We start from the raw sequence: 17,914 nt of genomic DNA, 5'->3' as shown, positions 1-17,914 counted from the left end.
AATACGGTCTGAAACCATTGTCCTACATTAGAAATGTGCTGTCCAAGACAGTAGCCGTGTGGCTATTGAGCACTTGAACTGTGGCCGGTCCAACTTGAGTTGTGCTGTAAACAAAAAATAAACCCCAGATTTCAAAGACAGTACAAGAAAAAGAATGTATAGTATCACTATAATTTTTATACTGATTACATGTTCAAATGATAATATTTGGATATATTAGTTAAATAAATATATTATTAAAATTAATTTGACCTGTTTATTTTTATTTTTTTAAGTGTGACTACTAAAATATTTAAAATTATATGTATGGCTTGCATTGTATTTCTATTGGATAGTGCTGATACATCATGCTGTGAGAGACATAAAAAGAAATTCTGGGGGCCAGCTGGTGGCCTAGTGGTTAAGTTCACGCACTCTGCTTGGCTGGTCCCTGGGTTTGGGGCCTGGATCTGGGGCACGGACCTACACACTGCTCATCAAGCCATGCTGTGGTGGTGTCTCACATACGAAATAGAGGAAGACGGGCACAGATGTTAGCCCAGGGACAATCTTCCTCACCAAAAAAAAAAAGAAAGAAAGAAATTCTGGGACTAGTAAGGATAGCACATGATCACTCGCAGGTTAGGTTAGAGTGTCCTCTGGTCTAAGGACTTTCTAGCTAACAGTAATTTCATGTTTATGTTACTGAGAGTCACCCTATGAACATTAAAACATTGTTACTGTGCACTCTCTCCACGTTTTTTTTTCCAGTATAGATACTTTTCTCAGTATTAAGGCATTTCTTTGGCTATGCTTGCAACCAGCCTGGGAAAGGGAGGGCCGTGACCCTGGCCAGGATTGTCGGAGGAGCGCGCAGAGCGCAGCCCAGCGCGGGAAGAGGCGCCGCGGCGAGCGTGGGGGCAGCGCCCCGGCCCGCGCGTCCCGGGCTGCGCCCGGCAGCCAGCCTGACGGCCCGCGGCGCCTCTGAGCCAGCGCGGCCTCCGCTCTGCCGGGGGGGCTTTTTCCTGCAGCTTTTCCTGCTCTTCTGCCTGTAGCCTCTCGCGCTTGTTCTGATTCCGACGGAATTCACGGTGCCTCCGTTTCTGTTCCCTCTCGCAGAGCGTCGCTCTTTTTCCTTCTCTCTCCGGTTCTTCTCGCTCCTTCCGTTTCCTTCCCTCTGCTCTGCCTCTTCCTCCCGGCGCGTTTGTTCTTCTCTTTGCTGCCATTTCTTCGTTGAGGCCTCACTCAGGTGTACGGTCGACTCAGCAGAAACCTTGATGCTGGAGGCCTTGCTGGCCTCGCCCGCGCACACGGGCTTCATCCTGTGCCAGGCGCTCGGGGCTGGATGAAGCCCCCGTACCGCGGTGCTGGACAAACGCCTTGAAGACCCAGTGTCCCCCGAACTGCAGGTGTGGGAGTCCTGGCTCGTCGTCTCCGCGGGGCAGGGGTCCAGCACGGGGATGTCTACGTTCTGTATCTCCCTAAACTTGCAAACACCTTGACCAGGACCTGCTCGCTGGGCTTCTCCGGCCGGCTCCTTCAGGGTGAACCATGAGCACGGCAGCCCCTTCAGGCGACTCGTGTCCAGCCGCTCTCCCAGCAGCGTGTGGTTCATAACCTGTGGGACGTGAAGAAGGAGTCCCAGTCGTGGCAGGTGCGGAAGTCTATTCTGAACTCGGCAGCACGCACCTTGAGGGTGTTGGAGAGGCGGCTGAGCTGGATGGTCTGGCTGCAGAGGCAGGCCAAGAAAGACTTGACCACGCGCTTTTTCTTTTAATTTCTGATGTACATCATTTTAGTTCAATTTCTGTGTAGACTACATCATGTTCACCACCCAAAGACTAATTACCATCCATCACTGTACCCACGTGCCCTTTTACCCCTTTTGTTCTCCTCCCTTCCCCCTTCCCCTCTGGCAGCCACCAATCTAATCTATATATCTCTGTGTTTGTTGTTTTTATCTTCCACTTATGAGTGAAATCATATGATATTTGACTCTCTCCATCTGACTTATTTTGCTTAGCATAATACTGTCAAGGTCCATCTATGTTGTTGAAAATGGCAAGATTTCATCCTTTTTATGGCTGAGTAGTATTCCATTGTATATATATATACCACAGCTTCCTTATCCATTCATCCATTGATGGGCACTTAGGTTGTTTCCACATCTTGGCTATTGTGAATAATGCTGCAATGAACATAGGGGTGAAATATCTTTTCCCATTTGTGTTTTCATGTTCTTTGGATAAATAAATACCCAGATGTGGAATAGCTGGATCATATGGTAGTTCTATTCTTAGTTTTTTAAGGAATCTCCATACTGTTTTCCATAGTGGCTGCACCAGTTTGCATTCCCACCAGAAGAGTATGAGGGTTCCCTTTTCTCCACATCCTCTCCAACACTTGTTTTGTTAATTATAGCCATTCTGACAGGCCTGAGGTGATATCTCATTGTAGTTTTGATTTGCAATTCCATAATAATTTGTGATGTTGAACATCTTTTCATGTGTCTGTTGGCCATCTGTGCACCTTCTTTGGAAAAATGTCTGTTCAGATCTCTTGCCCATTTTTTAATTGGGTTGTTAGGTTTTTTGTTGTTGAGATGTATGAGTTCTTTATATATTTTGGATATTAATCCCTTATCAGATATATGCTTTGTAAAGATCTTCTCCCAATTGTTAGGTTGTCTTTTCATTTTGTTCATGGTTTCCTTTGCTGTGTGGAAGCTTTTTAGTTTGATGTAATCCCATTTGTTTATTTTTTCTTTTGTTTACCTTGCCTGGTGAGACCTGGTATTCAAAAAGATACTGCTAAGATCAATGTCAAAGAGTGTACTGCCTATGCTTTCTTCTAGAAGTTTTATGGTTTTAGGTCTTACATTCAAGTGTAATCCATTTTGATTTAATTTGTGTATGGTCTAAGATAATGGTCTACTTTCATTCTTTTACATGTGGCTGTCCAGTTTTCTCAATACCATTTATTGAAGAGGCTTTCCTTTCTCCATTGTATGTTCTTGGCTCCTTTGTTGAAAATTAGCTGTCCATAGCTGTGTGGGTTTATTTCTGGGATCTCGATTCTGTTCCGTTGGTCTGTCTGTTTTTGTGCCAATACCATGCTGTTTTTCTTACTACAGCTTTTTAGTATATTTGGAAATCAGGGATTGTGATACCTCCAGCTTTGTTCTTTTTTCTCAGGATTGTTTTGGCTATTTGAGGTCTTTTATTTTTCCATATAAATTTTAGGATTCTTTGTTCTTTTTCTGTGAAAAATGTCATTGGGACTTCGCTAGGGATTGTACTGAATCTGTAGATTGCTTTAGGAAGTATGGACTTTTTAACTATGTTTATTCCTTCAATCCAAGAGCACAGAATATCTTTCTATTTCTTTGTGTCTTCTTCGATTTCTTTCAAAAATGTTTTATAGTTTTCAGTGTACAGGTCTTTCACCTCTTTGGTTAAATTTATTCCTAGATATTTTAGACATTTTGTTGGGATTGTATTCTTAATTTCTCTTTCTGCTATTTTGTTGTTGGTATATAGAAACACAGCAGATTTTTATATGTTGATTTTTTACCTTGCAACTTTACTGTATTCGTTTATTATTTCTAATAGTTTTTTTGTGAATTCTTTAGAGTTTTCTCTATATAAAATCATGTCATCTGCAAATAGTGACAGTTTTACATCTTCCTTTCCAGTTTGGATCCCTTTTATTTCTTTTTCTTGCCTGATTACTCTGGCTAGGATTTCCACAACTATGTTAAATAGGAGTGGCGAAAGTGGGCATCCTTTTCTGGTTCCTGTTCTTAGAGGAATAGCTTTCAGTTTTTCACCATTGAGTATGATGTTAGCTGTGGGTTTGTCATATATGGCCTTTATTATGTTGAGGTACTTTCCTTTTATACCCATTTTATTCAGAGTTTTTGTCATAAATGGATGCTGTATCTTGTTAAATGCTTTCTCTGCATCTAAGATCAGAGATGATCATGTGATTTTTATTCTTCATTTTGTTAATGTGGTATATCAGACTCTCGTTCTCCACCTCGCCATTAAAGTGGGTGAAGTCCATGGTGCTCTTGGAAACCTGGAGGGCGGAGAACTGGTGAACTGGAGAAAGGGTGCATCATGCCCTTCAGCCTTTCCATCACTTCCCAGTTGGAGATGGACTTCTCAGCTGCTTCAGCTGCAGGAGGGCTGGGCTGATGGTTGTCTTTGTGATGGGCTTGAGGTAGAGGCCATACAGATGGCAGAGCGCCACTGTCTCAGACATGTTGTGGACTGTGGTAGCTGCTGCTGTAGCCGGGGAATTGGGCCTGTGGAGCACTCTGCCTGCGTCCCAGGCTGCTGCTGCTCTGGCCCAAGCTCGCTGCCATCCCTCCCACCACGACCCCAGGGTGCGCGGCCTCCAGGCAGCATCACCACTGTCAGCTGGCGGCCCCCCTGAAGTGACCCGCTCCATTGCCACTCGCCCTGTGACAGTGCTTTGGAGATACAAAGGTGAGTAAGACACCTTAATTTGTGCCTCTGAGGACCTCAGTCTAGAGAGAGAGGCAGAGAACAAGTAACCAGTTACAACTACGCCTTTCAGGATGCAGGGACCTTGACTGTCTTGTTCATAGTGTATTGACATTGTCTGGCCATACTGCTGGATAAATATTTGATGAATAAATAAATAGATGAATGAATGCAGAGTCCTAAGGGAACACAGAATGGAGGGGTGAGGGAAGGCTTTCCAGAGGAAATGCTGACTATAACGGATCAGAAAGAGGTAGCCAGGCAAAGCAGGCTGGAGACAGTATTCCAGAAGGAGAAAGAGCAAGGTTGGCTCAGGTTTACAGTAATTAATTATGCCTGGATTAGAGGCTGGTGCAGGAGGTGATGAGAGATGAGGCTGAATATGGAGAGAGTCCTATGATGGAGAGCCTCATATGCAAAGCTACTAAGTTAAGATTCTCCTAAAATCAGTGGAGATCAATATACAAGGAGAGAAGCATCATTATGATATTTGTGATGTAGAAAGATCATTGTGAAAGCATGTAGAGAACTGGTTGGTTGTAGAGTGGCTACTACTGGAGGCAAGACCAGTTAGAGAATTGGTGAATAATTCAGGCAAAGGAAGATAAGAGTCTGAACCAAGGCAGTGATACTAGAAAGCCAAGAGAGGGGAGAGGGAATTAGGAGAGATGTAAGGGGTAGATTTGACAGGACTTGAGGACAGATTGAATGTGGGGGTTGAGAGAGGAGGAGCAGGGGGTAATGGCCAGGTTACCATCTCAGGCAACTGGGTAGGCGGTAGAGCCATTCATCAAGAGAGGGAGCACAGGAACAAGTGGTCTAGGGATGGAGCGAGGTGGACTGGAGAGTAATGCACTTACATGTCAAGTCTGAGGTGTCTGTTGGGCATCCAATTAGAGATATTAACAGGCAATTGGATGTACAGAACTGGAGCTCAGGAAAACCATTTGGAAAAGAGAAGCAGATTTGAGGGCATCAAGACAGAGGTGATAATGGAAGCCGCCTTCAGTCTGGAGGTGGCTATATTCAGATGTACTTGGGGAGCACTTGAGAAGAAGTTATTTAAAAATATTATCAAGATAGTGCTCAGGAAGGTCAGCTTAGTGGCTAGACAGCAAGAGTGGCTGATGGTCTTCTCCCAGAATGGGGAAGGAGCTGATTTCTCATCTTGTCATCACCACTCCCTGACATTTTTATGTAGTCAACCTACTGCTCCAAGATGAACCCTTTTGTACAGGAAAGGAAGCAAGATTAGAAGCAGGCTCTAGGGGCCAGCCCGGTGCCACAAGCAGTTAAGTGCATGTGCTCTGCTGCGGTGGCCTGGGGTTCGCCAGTTCCGATCCCAGGTGCACACCAACGCACTGCTTGTCAAGCCATGCTGTGGCGGCGTCCCATATAAAGTGGAGGAAGATGGGCATGGATGTTAGCCCAGGGCCAGTCTTCCTTAGCAAAAAAAAGAGGAGGATTGGCAGATGTTAGCACAGGGCTGATCTCCCCCCCCCCCCGAAAAAACAAAACAAAACAAAAAGAAGCAGGTTCTAACAGGTTGACCTTTGCTTGTTTCATCTAAAAGTCTTAAGTACCAAAAAACAAACAAATAAAAAAACACTCTAAAATACACTCCCCTGCCCCTGCCCCAGGCATTTGGATTAGCAGAATGAGGCAGGGCAATAATTTAGGGCATGATGCTCTTCTAAGAATCTGATTATCCATAAGTAACACATATACCTCAAAAAAATCACATGTAAGTTAAGGTCCTGACATAACCCCTTCACTGCAAACATATTGAAATGGTAGAATAAATATTTTTGGTTCCAAAAAAAAAGAGATAGGTGGGCTCCGGTTGAGAATTCCCTAGAGCATTTTTCTCCAGGAAAAGGAAAGGATAAAAGTCCTGGAGGCATGAAACAGCATGACATATTTGTGCTGAGTGGTTCTAGGTGGTTCTAGGTTCTAGAGTACATGGAAGGATAGTTGAGACCTGACTAAAAGGACTGACTGGGGAAAGAATTGAATCACCTTTTAAAAATGGAAAACATTTATTGAAAGTTTATTGAAGGACAGTAAGTAAATATATACCGTGCAGAGACATACCATGTTCATAAATATGATAACTCAGGATCATAAAGATGGATTTTTCCTCCAAAGTAAATTCAATGCAATGCCAATCAATATCGAAAGGATTTTTTTAAGTAAATGTGACTGACTATTAAATTTAAATAGGAGAAGGGCTAGGAATAACCAAGATCATTTGGAAAGGATAACAGGAATGTACCCTACCAGCTATCAATATTTATCTAATAAGTTTTAACAACTAAAACATTGTAAGAGGTATTTCTTTCTTTTATAATTTTCATTTATTTATTTTTCCCCCCAAAGCCCCAGCAGATAGTTGTAGGTCATAGCTGCACATCCTTCTAGTTGCTGTATGTGGGACGGGCCTCAGCATGGCCAGAGAAGCGGTGTGTCGGTGCATGCCCAGGATCTGAACCCGGGCTGCCAGCAGCGGAGTGTGCGCACTTAACCGCTAAGCCACGGGCCAGCCCTAGCTATTTCTTTCTTAAATGTTGAGAAGGAGTCACCGTGACTGCCTTTCCATGGCAAGCTATGGAGGAAAATGAGCAGATTTGAATCTTAGAAAGATCACTGTGGCCTTATTGTACAGGATGACCTGGGTTGGCGGGGGTGGTAGTGGCAAGATCAGAGTTGGGGTGACGTGATGGCTACTTCAGAAAGTCTGCAAAGAGACGCTGAGATGGCAAATGAGGACAGTGAGGATAGAGAAAGAGATCTGAGTAGAGAAAAGTTTAAGAGGGAGAATCAACAGACCTGGAGTTTTCCTTTGTTGGAAGAAGGTGGGTTGGGCAGGAGGCAAGGGAAAGAAAAGAGTCAAGGATAACTTCAAGGTACCAAATCTGGGCAATTGATTGGATGGTGGGTCCATGAACAGAAAGAGGAACTATCAGAGGAGACCCAGATCGTGTTGACTCTGGGATGTGTTGGTTTTAAGGATCGCTGGGACAGACAAGTAGGCATCTGGGAAATAAGAACGGAGCTTGGGAGAGTTTGAGGCAGACATCTTAAGAAGTTGTTGAAGTAATGAAAATAAAGTTCACTAGACAGATTCCAAGTTCAACAGGGAGAGAAGGAAGACAGAGTAGGGGGGAAATACTTCCTGGAGGATGACGCCTGTATCTGGGCGGTGAGAGGTGGGAGGATCTGAAGAGGCCGCCGCGTGGTGCAGGAGCAGCCAGGTTAGAGGGCGGATGCAAAAGCTGAGCGAGAACAGAGGAGGCTGGAGAGCACTGGCTGTGAGGTTGGTAAGCGAGAGGAACCTGCCAGGCGGTGAAGAGGAGACAGGGGCTCAGCAGGAAGGAAATTTTCATGTTTCCATTCACACATGAAAAATGATGGACACACCCTCGCCTTTGCACTGATCGCACGTGGATGGCATCTCACAGTCTGTGTGCTTAGCTCTGCGTAGTAATGCTCGGGGCAGGGGCGATGACACTCTCCCTGCGAGCGGAGCAGAAGGAAAAAGGGATCTCAAGACAGGCAGTCTGCGGGCCACGGGCCCTGGCAGGCCTCGCAGCTCTGGTTGCCCCTCTCACACCTTGCGGAGGAGTCTTCTGAGTAATATCTGAAACCACGGGGGAAGCAAGGACTGAACACTGAGCTCTGCTCCTAAGTTGAGTGTGGTGGAAAAAACATAGGCAGACAGGGTTCATTTAGAGAATGGGTCACTTTAGACTCTTCTCTCATTAGATTCATTACTAATTATATCATAAATCTAATCTTATTTGTCAGCTGGGCATGACAATTCCTCCCCTGCTGTCTATGAGGATCGAGTTAGATAACACACGTGAGAGGATCTAGTACTCACCTCACGTAGCAGCATCCTGATAATCGTTCAGTGCCTCTGCCTCCTGTACACCCATGTGCTTCCCCCTTTCACACAGGCTTTAAGCTGTGTGGAGTGCAGTCAGGGAATAGGAGACATTTTAAATGTACCTCTGAGCAGTTCTTCTAATTTCTCAATTTGAAAAACATCTTCAAGTAGGAGGTGACATGAGTGATGTTGACAGTTACATGATAATAGATGTAACCTCTTTTGCAAAGATTTTTGGTGTCTAAATATAACAATAATCACTATTCATTAAGTTTCTACTATATAGTTGATAGTCCACTAGGGACTTCATAAACATTGGTTCACCTTATTGCACCTAAAAATGAGACACTCGAGCATGGCAGGTGGGAGCTTGCCCTTTGGAACAAGAGTGCATGGGGTCGAAGCCCAGCCATACCACTGATGAGCTGTGTGACCTTGGGCAAGTCACGCAACATCTCTGTGTCTCAGGTCTGTAATATGGGGCTAATGTTAGTAGCTAAAATTAAACAAGTTATTACTGATAAAGTTGTTAGAACAGCGCCTGGCAGATTATAAATAATTAATGTATACTAGTGATAATTACAAATCATATGATTAATCCTCATAACAAACCTTATGATTTAGATATTATTATCACTATTCTAGAATGTAAAAACTGAGGCTTAGAGAATTTAGACAACTTGCTTAAGGTCAAACAGCTAGTGGGGTGATGTGATTTGAACTTATCTCTTAAATTCCTCTTTAACAAAGCAGTGCATTATTTGAAGGTAAATAAAAAATTTTCAAGTAAGATAGAAGAGAAAAGAGGAATCATTGTCGAAGATGAACTTCTAGGGGTCACCTGACCCATCTCGGCATCTCTGGACATCACACACTGAAGCCGCCCTAGAACCTAAAGGCTCATCCTTGGTTTCTCTGGTGCAAAACTATTGGCCCCATTAGGTTTTTGTGTGTGTGTGTGAGGAAGATCAGCCCTGAGCTAACATCCAATGCCAATCCTCCTCTTTTTGCCGAGGAAGACCGGCCCTGGTCTAACATCCATGCCCATCTTCCTCTACTTTATATGGGACGCCGCCACAGCATGGCTTGACAAGCAGTGCGTCGGCGCGCGCCCAGGATCCGAAACTGCGAACCCCGGGCCTCTGAAGCTGAGAGCGCGTGCTTAACTGCTGCGCCACCAGGCCGGCCGCGCCCCCCCCCCCCCCCGCCAATTAGGTTTTTTAAAATTTATTTTAATTCCACTAATTTTTTGAAAACTAAAACCAGGGCTGGTTAATGCTAAGCCTGCCTCCACCTAGCCACCTGTCAGTGATCTGAGTGAGGACACTCGTCCCTTGGTGGCCCAGCTTGCGGCAAGTCAAGCCTTGTCTCACCTTGTGCAGTCAGGTGAGGAACAATCACACTCTGAGTCAGTCAGGAAGACTCGGAGGTATCTGAGAGACAGAGTGATGAAAGAACAAAAGAAAGCATCAACATGAACTGAAGGGTTGATGGAGATCCCACAGGACTCAAAAGAGAAAGCAACAGGAAAAGTGAAAATCATACTTTTCCACAGAGAGAATACACAGAATGAAGTCAGAAGATCTGGTTTTTAGTTCTGGCTCCACATGTATTAGCAGCTACACGTGGTAGCTTTGGGCAAGTCACTTAATCTCTCTGAGCCCCAGTTTCCTCATCTGTAAAATGGAGAGAATAATATCACTCTCATAGGCTTGTTGTAGAATCAAATCAGAATATAAAGATACAGTAAGAGTGGAAACACTCTGTAAACTTTAAAGCAGCATAAACACTCTTTACTAATGTTGTTATTAGGGATTGTTGTTAAGATGAAAGGCATCAATAGGAACTGTGAGGAAGAAAGCTTATCCATACTAAATAGGTTTTAAAAATTCTCAAAGAGTAAGGCTAAAAGAAAGACAATGAAGAGTTTAGGGGATCAGATTAAAAGAAGAGAAGAGGCCAATGCCACTGCTTACTTTGACCACTCATGTGCATGAGGTGACTATGAAATCTCTGAGCCTCATAGCCTTGAAGGGGACCTCGTGCATGAGGACAAACAATAACTGGGGCCTTAAAGAACCTGCTCTGAGGTTAAACACCAAAATAATCATGTGCGACGGGACAGAGTGCAGAGGATCGTATACCTGCCGTTCCAAGGCAAAGAGATTTAACATACGAAGTTTATGCAATGCATGTGGAACATTGATTCTACAAAAGGAACTATTTTAGTTAAATATCTCCATTTACACGTCATTTATACCCCATTTATCCTCCATTAGAGATTTATGGCAACTCGTGCCTCCCCTCGCAGTGGGTAACTTCACACACCGTGGAACAATTGTCTTAATTCCATGGTCTGAAATCTATTCAGATCACAGGAATATATCCTTTTTGTGTGTGTAAGAATATTTAATGACTTGACTTGAGGAAGATGGAGATTCTTTATATGAGATCCAGATCTTTTCAGGCACTTATTGGGATGAAGATGGAGGACCAAGCCAGGTACCCCCACCCTTCTCCTTTCTGGCAGGGCCCTTTCTTCATTGATATGTACAGCCGGTGTTTTTTTGAGGGCTGCTACTGTGTGTGGCTCTGTGCTGAGTGTTGTAGCACACACAACCCTACCCCCACCAAGTTGTGACAATCAAAAGTATCTCCAGAGGGGGCCGGCCCAGTGACGTGGCAGTTAAGTTCTCGCGCTCGGCTTCAGCAGCCCAGGGTTTGCAGGTTCGGATCCCAGGCGCGGACCAACGCGTTGCTTATCAAGCTATGCTACAGCGGCGTCCCATATAAAGTAGAGGAAGATGAGCACGGATGTTAGCCCAGGGCCAGTCTTCTTCAGCAAAAAAGAGGAGGATTGGCAACAGATGTTAGCTCAGGGCTAATCTTCCTCAAAAAACAAAATGTATCTCCACATACTGTACAAGAGGAAAATGGTTTCTCTGTGCCTGGCATATACATAACAGGTGCTCAATGGCTGCTTAGAATTAATTGAATGCAGGAGAGTCTCTCATCCAAAACAATGCCCCCGACTACCTCTCTTATAGCCAGTCAGGTCCCACATCCTCTACCCTATTTGAAGGCCCTGAGCAAATGCCACTTCCTCCATGAAGACTTCCTTGATTACCCTAGTTGTATACACTCTCCCACTCAACAATGACACCCGTTAGTTTGTGTTCCTCTTTAAGACTTGTCATTTAGTATCCTAAGTATTTATACACGTGTCTGATCTCCACTATTCACAAAGTACCAAAGTGGCTTTGGAAGAACTTCAGCACCTTCCATCTTCTCTGCCCACTATCTTCCCCATAAAATTGATATTCTCCCCTATGCACTTTTGACACTTTCTAAAGAATATATAAAATATGAAAGAAACTTTCACAGCTTTTTTTTTTTTTTGCAATATACACCCTAAGTAAAATTTTCTTTTAAAATGTATTAATAACTTAATATTGATTGTGCACTTAACAGGGTCCAGGGCCCGTCGAAAAAAACTTTACATAGATTAACTCAACAACCCTATAAAGTAGAAACTTTAATAACCCTCATTTTACAGATGAGGCACAGGTTAATTTGTCCACTGGTCACACAGCTAGGAAGCGGGCAGAGTTCAGATTTAAACCAGGCAGTCCGTCTCCTGTCTGCAGGTCCTAACTGCTGTAACCTATACTGGCGGCCAGGTAGCTTCAAGAAATGCACCCCATCCAGTTCACAGCAAGACTGCAGCTCCCAAATCCTTCCTGTACGGAATTCTGCAGCAGGGCTCACTAGGCTGAAGCCTCCGAGGTCAGGGTCCTTGGGTACGCCTTCCCTATGTCGCCCAAGGGGTAAGCCCCGTGCTGTGCACAAAGCAGGCTATTTTTGTTAAAAGCAGAGATAGTGCAATGCTGGGAAGTTCCTCCTGAGGTCTGACGTCTGACGGCTTCCCACAGCCCACAGAAGAGGGGAGCCGAGCGCGGAGCCGAGCCGCGGCGCCTGCGACCCGCGGCCACCAGGTGTCGCCGCGGCGTCCCCCGAGCGGGAGGGCGGAGCGGCCGCGGATCGCGAGCAGCATGTGGACGCTCCGGCGCCGAGCGGCCGCCGGCGTCCTGTCCCGCTCGGCGCTCGGGGGCTCGGCCCAGGCCCGCGCCGGGGCCCAGCGGCCGCCAAAGGACGCCCCGCTCCCCGGCCGCCGGGGCCTGCGCGTCGGGACCGCCGCGGCCTGCGCGCCCGGACGAGCCGTGAGTATGCGCGCCCGCGGCCGCCAGGCCGCACGCCGGGCACGCGCCCGCCGCAGCTCGGGCGGGAACGCGGACGTGGACGTGGACGCGCTCGGGAGGCGGGAGGGGAATGCGGGGGACGTGCGGCGGGAGCGCGCCGCCCCTGCCCGGCGCGCGGCCGTGCTGGCCCCCTTCCCTGGTTCTCGCCGGGACGTTTGCACCGGCTTCTGCCTTCCGGCGGAGAGAGAGAGCGTGTCCTGTAGTGCATCTGCCGGGAGGGGCACGGGCCAGGGCAGGGAGGGGCGACGGGGTCAGGTCTGAGGGGTCAGTGGTTGTCTCCAAGCTTGTCCCTTCTCTTGGCTAGAACTTACATTTAAGTAGTAATATATACTGGGTACTAAAGTATACATATATATGTAATTTTATGTTATTAGTGTGGTATGTAAATATAACTGTTCTAATAATATAGTATATATCAGTATAATAGTATATTATATGAATATATATGTAATATTAGAGCCATGTTTTCCAGCATGGGCTGTTATGAACGAAAGGCTTTCCTGGAGCGAGGTGAACATGTCAGGGCTGCCAAGCACAGTAGCTAGAGCAGCAGGGCCTCGGGAAAAGGACTGGGTCTGGGTTCCAAATTCTGGCTCCTCGACTCAGCAGAACTGGGTGACCTCGGGGGAGCCCCAGAACCTCTCTGAGGCGTGGCTGCTTTTTCTGTAAAGAGGAGATAAAGGCTAACACCCATTTTGCGAAGCTGGTGTGAGGATTAAACTGGATTAATATATAAAGTCTTCAGCAAAGTTAATTCCATTTTCTTCCCTTGGGGATGCAAAGAAATGTCTGACCCAGTTACTCTGTGACTTGAAAGGAGGAAGCCCGAACAATGGGGTTGAGGAAGACTACACGGAGGGTGGTGGTGACTTTTTTTTTTTAATCACACTAGATATACGCGTGCTTATTTATTTACTTATTTAGGAAGATTGGCCTTGCACTAACATCTGTTGCCAGTCTTCCTCTTTTTTCTCTTTTTCTCTGCAAAGCCCCAGTACATAGTTGTGTATCATAGTTGTAGAGTTGTAGCTCTTCTGTGTGGGAAGCCGCCTCAGCATGGCTTGATGAGCGGTGAGTAGGTCCGCACCCAGGATCGGAACCTATAAACCCCCTGCGGGAAGCAGAGCGCCCGAACTTAACCGCTGCACCACCAGGAAGGCCCCAGTGGTGGTGACTTTTAATCAGAGTCTTGAAGATGGCAAGGGTGAAGGGCATTCCCGGAGACAAGGGCCTGGGCCAGGCCCAGAAAACAGATGGGATCAGTTCTGAGCAGCTGGTCTGCTGGACGTGCTGCGGGTGGTGGAGGAGGCGGGTGAAATCCACCCCAAATTGTGTTCGGAGCTCCGGAATTTGGACTTGAGGCTTAAACTTCCCACTGACATGTATTATTTGGCACGCACTGTGTTGGAAGAAATTTCAGGATTGGTTGCCAGCACTCAAAGATGGGACCTAGATAATGGATTTCCCGGCTTCTGTGGGAAAATAGGCGGGTACAGCCGTGCTGATCCCACATCCCCCTCTGCAGACACAGACATTTAGTGCTCTGCTCCTTCTGTGCTGCTCCCCCCTGGAGCTGCCCGCGCTTGCACTTCGACCCCTGCCTGTGTGGGCACCATGGACTGTCAGCAGTTTTTAATTGGGAGAGAGACAAGATTTGGTGTGGTCTTTTGGATGGTACCTAAAGGCTGTTGGGGGCTATTGGCTTAGAAGCACGCCCAGCTCAGGGCTACCCCCAGGAAGTGGGCACGGGGCACACACAGGGATTAGGGGTCGTTGGGAGGTTGCTAGGTGGTTAGCACCCCAGGTCACCCTAGTAAATCAATAGTAAATTAGTCACGTTCATTTAACCTGTGTGTTCCACAGTTCCCTGGCACATCTCAGGTCCTCATGGAGTTGGGTGATGACAGTGGCAACTGGGGGCACCATCCTGTTTAATTTTTTAAGGGCTTAACTGTCCTCAGATTGATCCCTAAGGTCCTTTGTACTCCAGAATTCATCAGGACCTGAGTTCATCCGGGGGACCTCTTCTCCATCCTTTTGATCTCTGCCCCCTAGTTCTGCTTCTCCAGCAGCTGTCCCACTGAAGTAGAATGCGAGCCACATATGTAATTCTAAGTTTTCTAGTAGCTACACTGGAAAAGTAAAAAGAAACAAGTGAAATTAATTTCAACAATACACTTATGTAACTTAGTATATCCAAAATATTATCATTTCGACATGTAATCAATACTAAAAAATCATTAATGAGATATTTTACATTCCTTTCTTGTTCACTTTTTACATTCTTTTTTCATACTCATTGTTCCAAATCCAGTGTGTATTTCACACGTTCAGCACATGTCAGTGCAGATGTTAAATTGAATTTATTGTGGAAATACTTGATCTATATTTAGGTTTTATGAAGTTCACTATTGAAAAAGTAAATTCACACACTCCAGTTGTTCCAAAAATATGTAAAATTTTCCACTAACTTTATTGAGTGTCATTTTTAAATTAAAATTAAAGTTTGAAATCCAGTTCCTCAGGCACACTAGCCACATTTCCAGGGCTCAGTGGCCACGTGTGGCTGGTGGCTCCCGCATGCACAGCCCTGGAGTAGAGCATATGTAGCTTCTGATCATTGGTTCTCCACTCCAGCTGCTCATCAGAACCCAGAATCCACAGAAATGCCTGTAAAAGCGCAGTTCCTCGGCCCTCCACCTCCCCCCTTACTCAGGGGGGACTCTGGTTCCATCAGGCAGCTTCTGACCCCCTGAGAGCGTGACAGTGGCTGGGTGTCTAACCTTCCCCTTTAATGCTGGAGGCGGCTCCAAGGAGAAGAGAACTCGATGTCACCGCCTCTGATATAACTTGATGAGCTCTTGCTGCAGCCACTTCTAGAAGGCTTTTAGACATCCACTCATTTTCCCAGAGGGACAAGACCATCACCTGTGACCCCATGACCTTTTGCCTTAGGCCTGGCAAGCAGGTTATGCTCTAATTCACCTTTATTTTTATTGTCTTCCACAGACAATATACATGAGTTTATACACACAAGTGTGTATAAAATATCTATATTGTTTAAAGATGAATAACAAACTCGCATGTCCCCACCAGCAGGTTAAGAACTGCATATTGCCTGTTCCTGGGAAGGCCCTGGTGCTCTCCCGGTCCTCCCTGAGAGGAGTCTGCCGTCCTGAAGTCTGTCAGCCGTCCCCTGCTTTTCTTAGAGCGTCACCTCCTGTACATGACTCCCTGAACCATGGACTGTGTATACAGAGAACGTTGTGCTGTGTCGATTCTGCTGTGACTTGTCCTGTGTTCAGTGTTGTTTTGGAGACTCGTGGACACGGATGCACACAGTTGTCATTTATTTGTTTCCTCTGCTGGGTAGCATCCCATTGGGTGGGTATATCACACTTTATCCTGTCTCCTCCTGGTACGTCAGGTTGATTCCAGTGTGCTCCTGTTATGTGGTGCTGCTGTGGGTAGTCCTGTGTGTGGACAGAAGCTCCTTTTGGGTGAATTCCTCAGAATGGCACTGCTGGGCAAGGCGCCAGCAAATATTCAACTCCTTTGATGCCGAGAGTGGTTGTACAGTTCATCCTCCCCAGCACGGATGAGACCTGATTGTCTCTTCAAGTGTTGTGGTTTGACAGGGCACAGGGTGACGAGGGGACCCCTGGGGTGAAGGCTGGCCTCCCTGCTAGCCACCCAGGCAAGGCCCAGCCAGGGGTGGGCCTTAGTTGGGTCATGTGGTTCCAGGGCCTGAGCCTGGACTGCAGGCCTGGGAACTAGGATCTGGTATTTCCTCACGGGCCTCCATGAGCCGGCCCTCGGCTGAGCTCTAGGATTGACTGAGCCCTGGAGACTCCAGCGAGGCACACCTACCAGGGATGGAGAGTCTGAGGGCTCCAGTGACCTGGAAGCAGGAGGGTGGTTGCTGGGTGGCTTCAGGGGGAGCACTCATAGTACAGCCCTCACCACCGTGAATTCCACCTGCCTCTTTCAAGCAGAGCAGGGCAGCTTCTCCCGGGGGCAGGGTCCGAATTTTGCCTCTGACTTCCTGCCTCTCCACACTTTTGTTGATGTTCTTCAAAACAAAATTTACTGAACACTCTCAGGCCCTGTGTTTGGGGTATTCACGTCCTCTTGTTTAATCCCCGTAACCAGTCTGCACGGCGGGTACCATGATCCCTGCCTTCAGAGGAGAAAACGCAGGCTCCCTCGGTTACCCAGGGAATGTTAGATCCAGGAGAAGAGGCAAGAGACAAGGCCAGGAGTCTTTGGCAACTGTTCCTTTATGATGAAAAACAGCTGAATAAAGACTTCTTCTGGCTGTGAATGAGTAGCTTGCATTAGACCAAACCTCCCACCAAGAACAACCCATCAAAGACATAAAAAACAAAAACAAAAACAAAAAACAGAGGGCCAGCGCTGGTGGCCTAGTGGTTAAGTTCAGCACACTCCTCTTCGGCGGCCTGGGTTCAGTTCCTGGGCGCGGACCTACACCGCTCATCAGCCATGCTGTGGCAGTGACCCACATACACAATAGAGGAAGATTGGCACAGATGTTAGCTCGGTGCGAATCTTCCTCAGCAAAAAAGAAAAAAAAAAAAAAAAACAGAAAAACAGCTCTGTGAAGGTATCAGAGAGACCAAAACAGCTAGGATTTGAGGGCCAGGATCCTGGAGAGAAGCGAGATTCCCTGAGCTGAGCCCCCCATTCTCAAACACTCCCCTCCATGCCTGGAACCCTCTGTGATTCAGGTATGTATTTCTTTCCTTCGTGGCCCGTACGCTGGGGCCAGACAGCTGGCATTCAAATCCCAGCTCCACAACTTTCTGTGTATCTGTGTGACTTTGGGCGAGTTGCTGTTCCGTGCCTCAGTTTCCTCATCTGTAAAATACAAATACAGTCGATCCTCATGATTCGTGGATCCTGTGCTTGTGATTTCGCCTACTCACTGAAATTTATTTGTAACTCCAAAATGGATACTCAGGGTGCTTTCGTGGTCATTCTCAGACATGCACAGAGCTGCAAAAAATTGGAGTCACCCCACGCTCGTATGTTCACAGCTGAGGTCAAGCAAGGTGACGCTCTGCCTTTTTGTTTCGGCTCTCTATTGTCATATGAAAACAAGTGTCCTTTTCACAAGCTAGTTAGTGGCATGTTTTTCACATTTCTGTGTTTTTTGTTAGTGATTTATTGTTTAAAATGACTCCCAACCATGGTGCTGAAGTGCTGTCTGGTGTTCCTGAGCACAGGAAGGCTGTGAGGTGCCTTACGGAGAAAAT

The 17,914-nt window shown here is 46.5% G+C and overlaps 1 protein-coding gene and 1 pseudogene across 1 annotated transcript in view; one reads left to right on the top strand and one right to left on the bottom strand.

Moving 5' to 3' along the window:
- Positions 1 to 770: 770 nt before the first annotated feature.
- Positions 771 to 12,433, bottom strand: LOC131419872 (A-kinase anchor protein 17A-like; annotated as a pseudogene).
- The window catches only part of FXN (frataxin), a 26,685-nt gene continuing 21,189 nt past the window's right edge, over positions 12,419 to 17,914 (top strand). Inside the window, exon 1 of the mRNA XM_058565702.1 lies at positions 12,419 to 12,599. Coding sequence (XP_058421685.1) covers positions 12,432 to 12,599 — 168 coding nt within the window. The 5' untranslated portion in view covers positions 12,419 to 12,431. The remainder of the gene's footprint in view (positions 12,600 to 17,914) is intronic.

The sequence above is a fragment of the Diceros bicornis genome, chromosome 22 (genome assembly GCF_020826845.1).
Source record: "Diceros bicornis minor isolate mBicDic1 chromosome 22, mDicBic1.mat.cur, whole genome shotgun sequence".
Lineage (NCBI taxonomy): Eukaryota > Metazoa > Chordata > Mammalia > Perissodactyla > Rhinocerotidae > Diceros > Diceros bicornis.
This window is presented reverse-complemented; position numbering and strand designations above follow the sequence as displayed.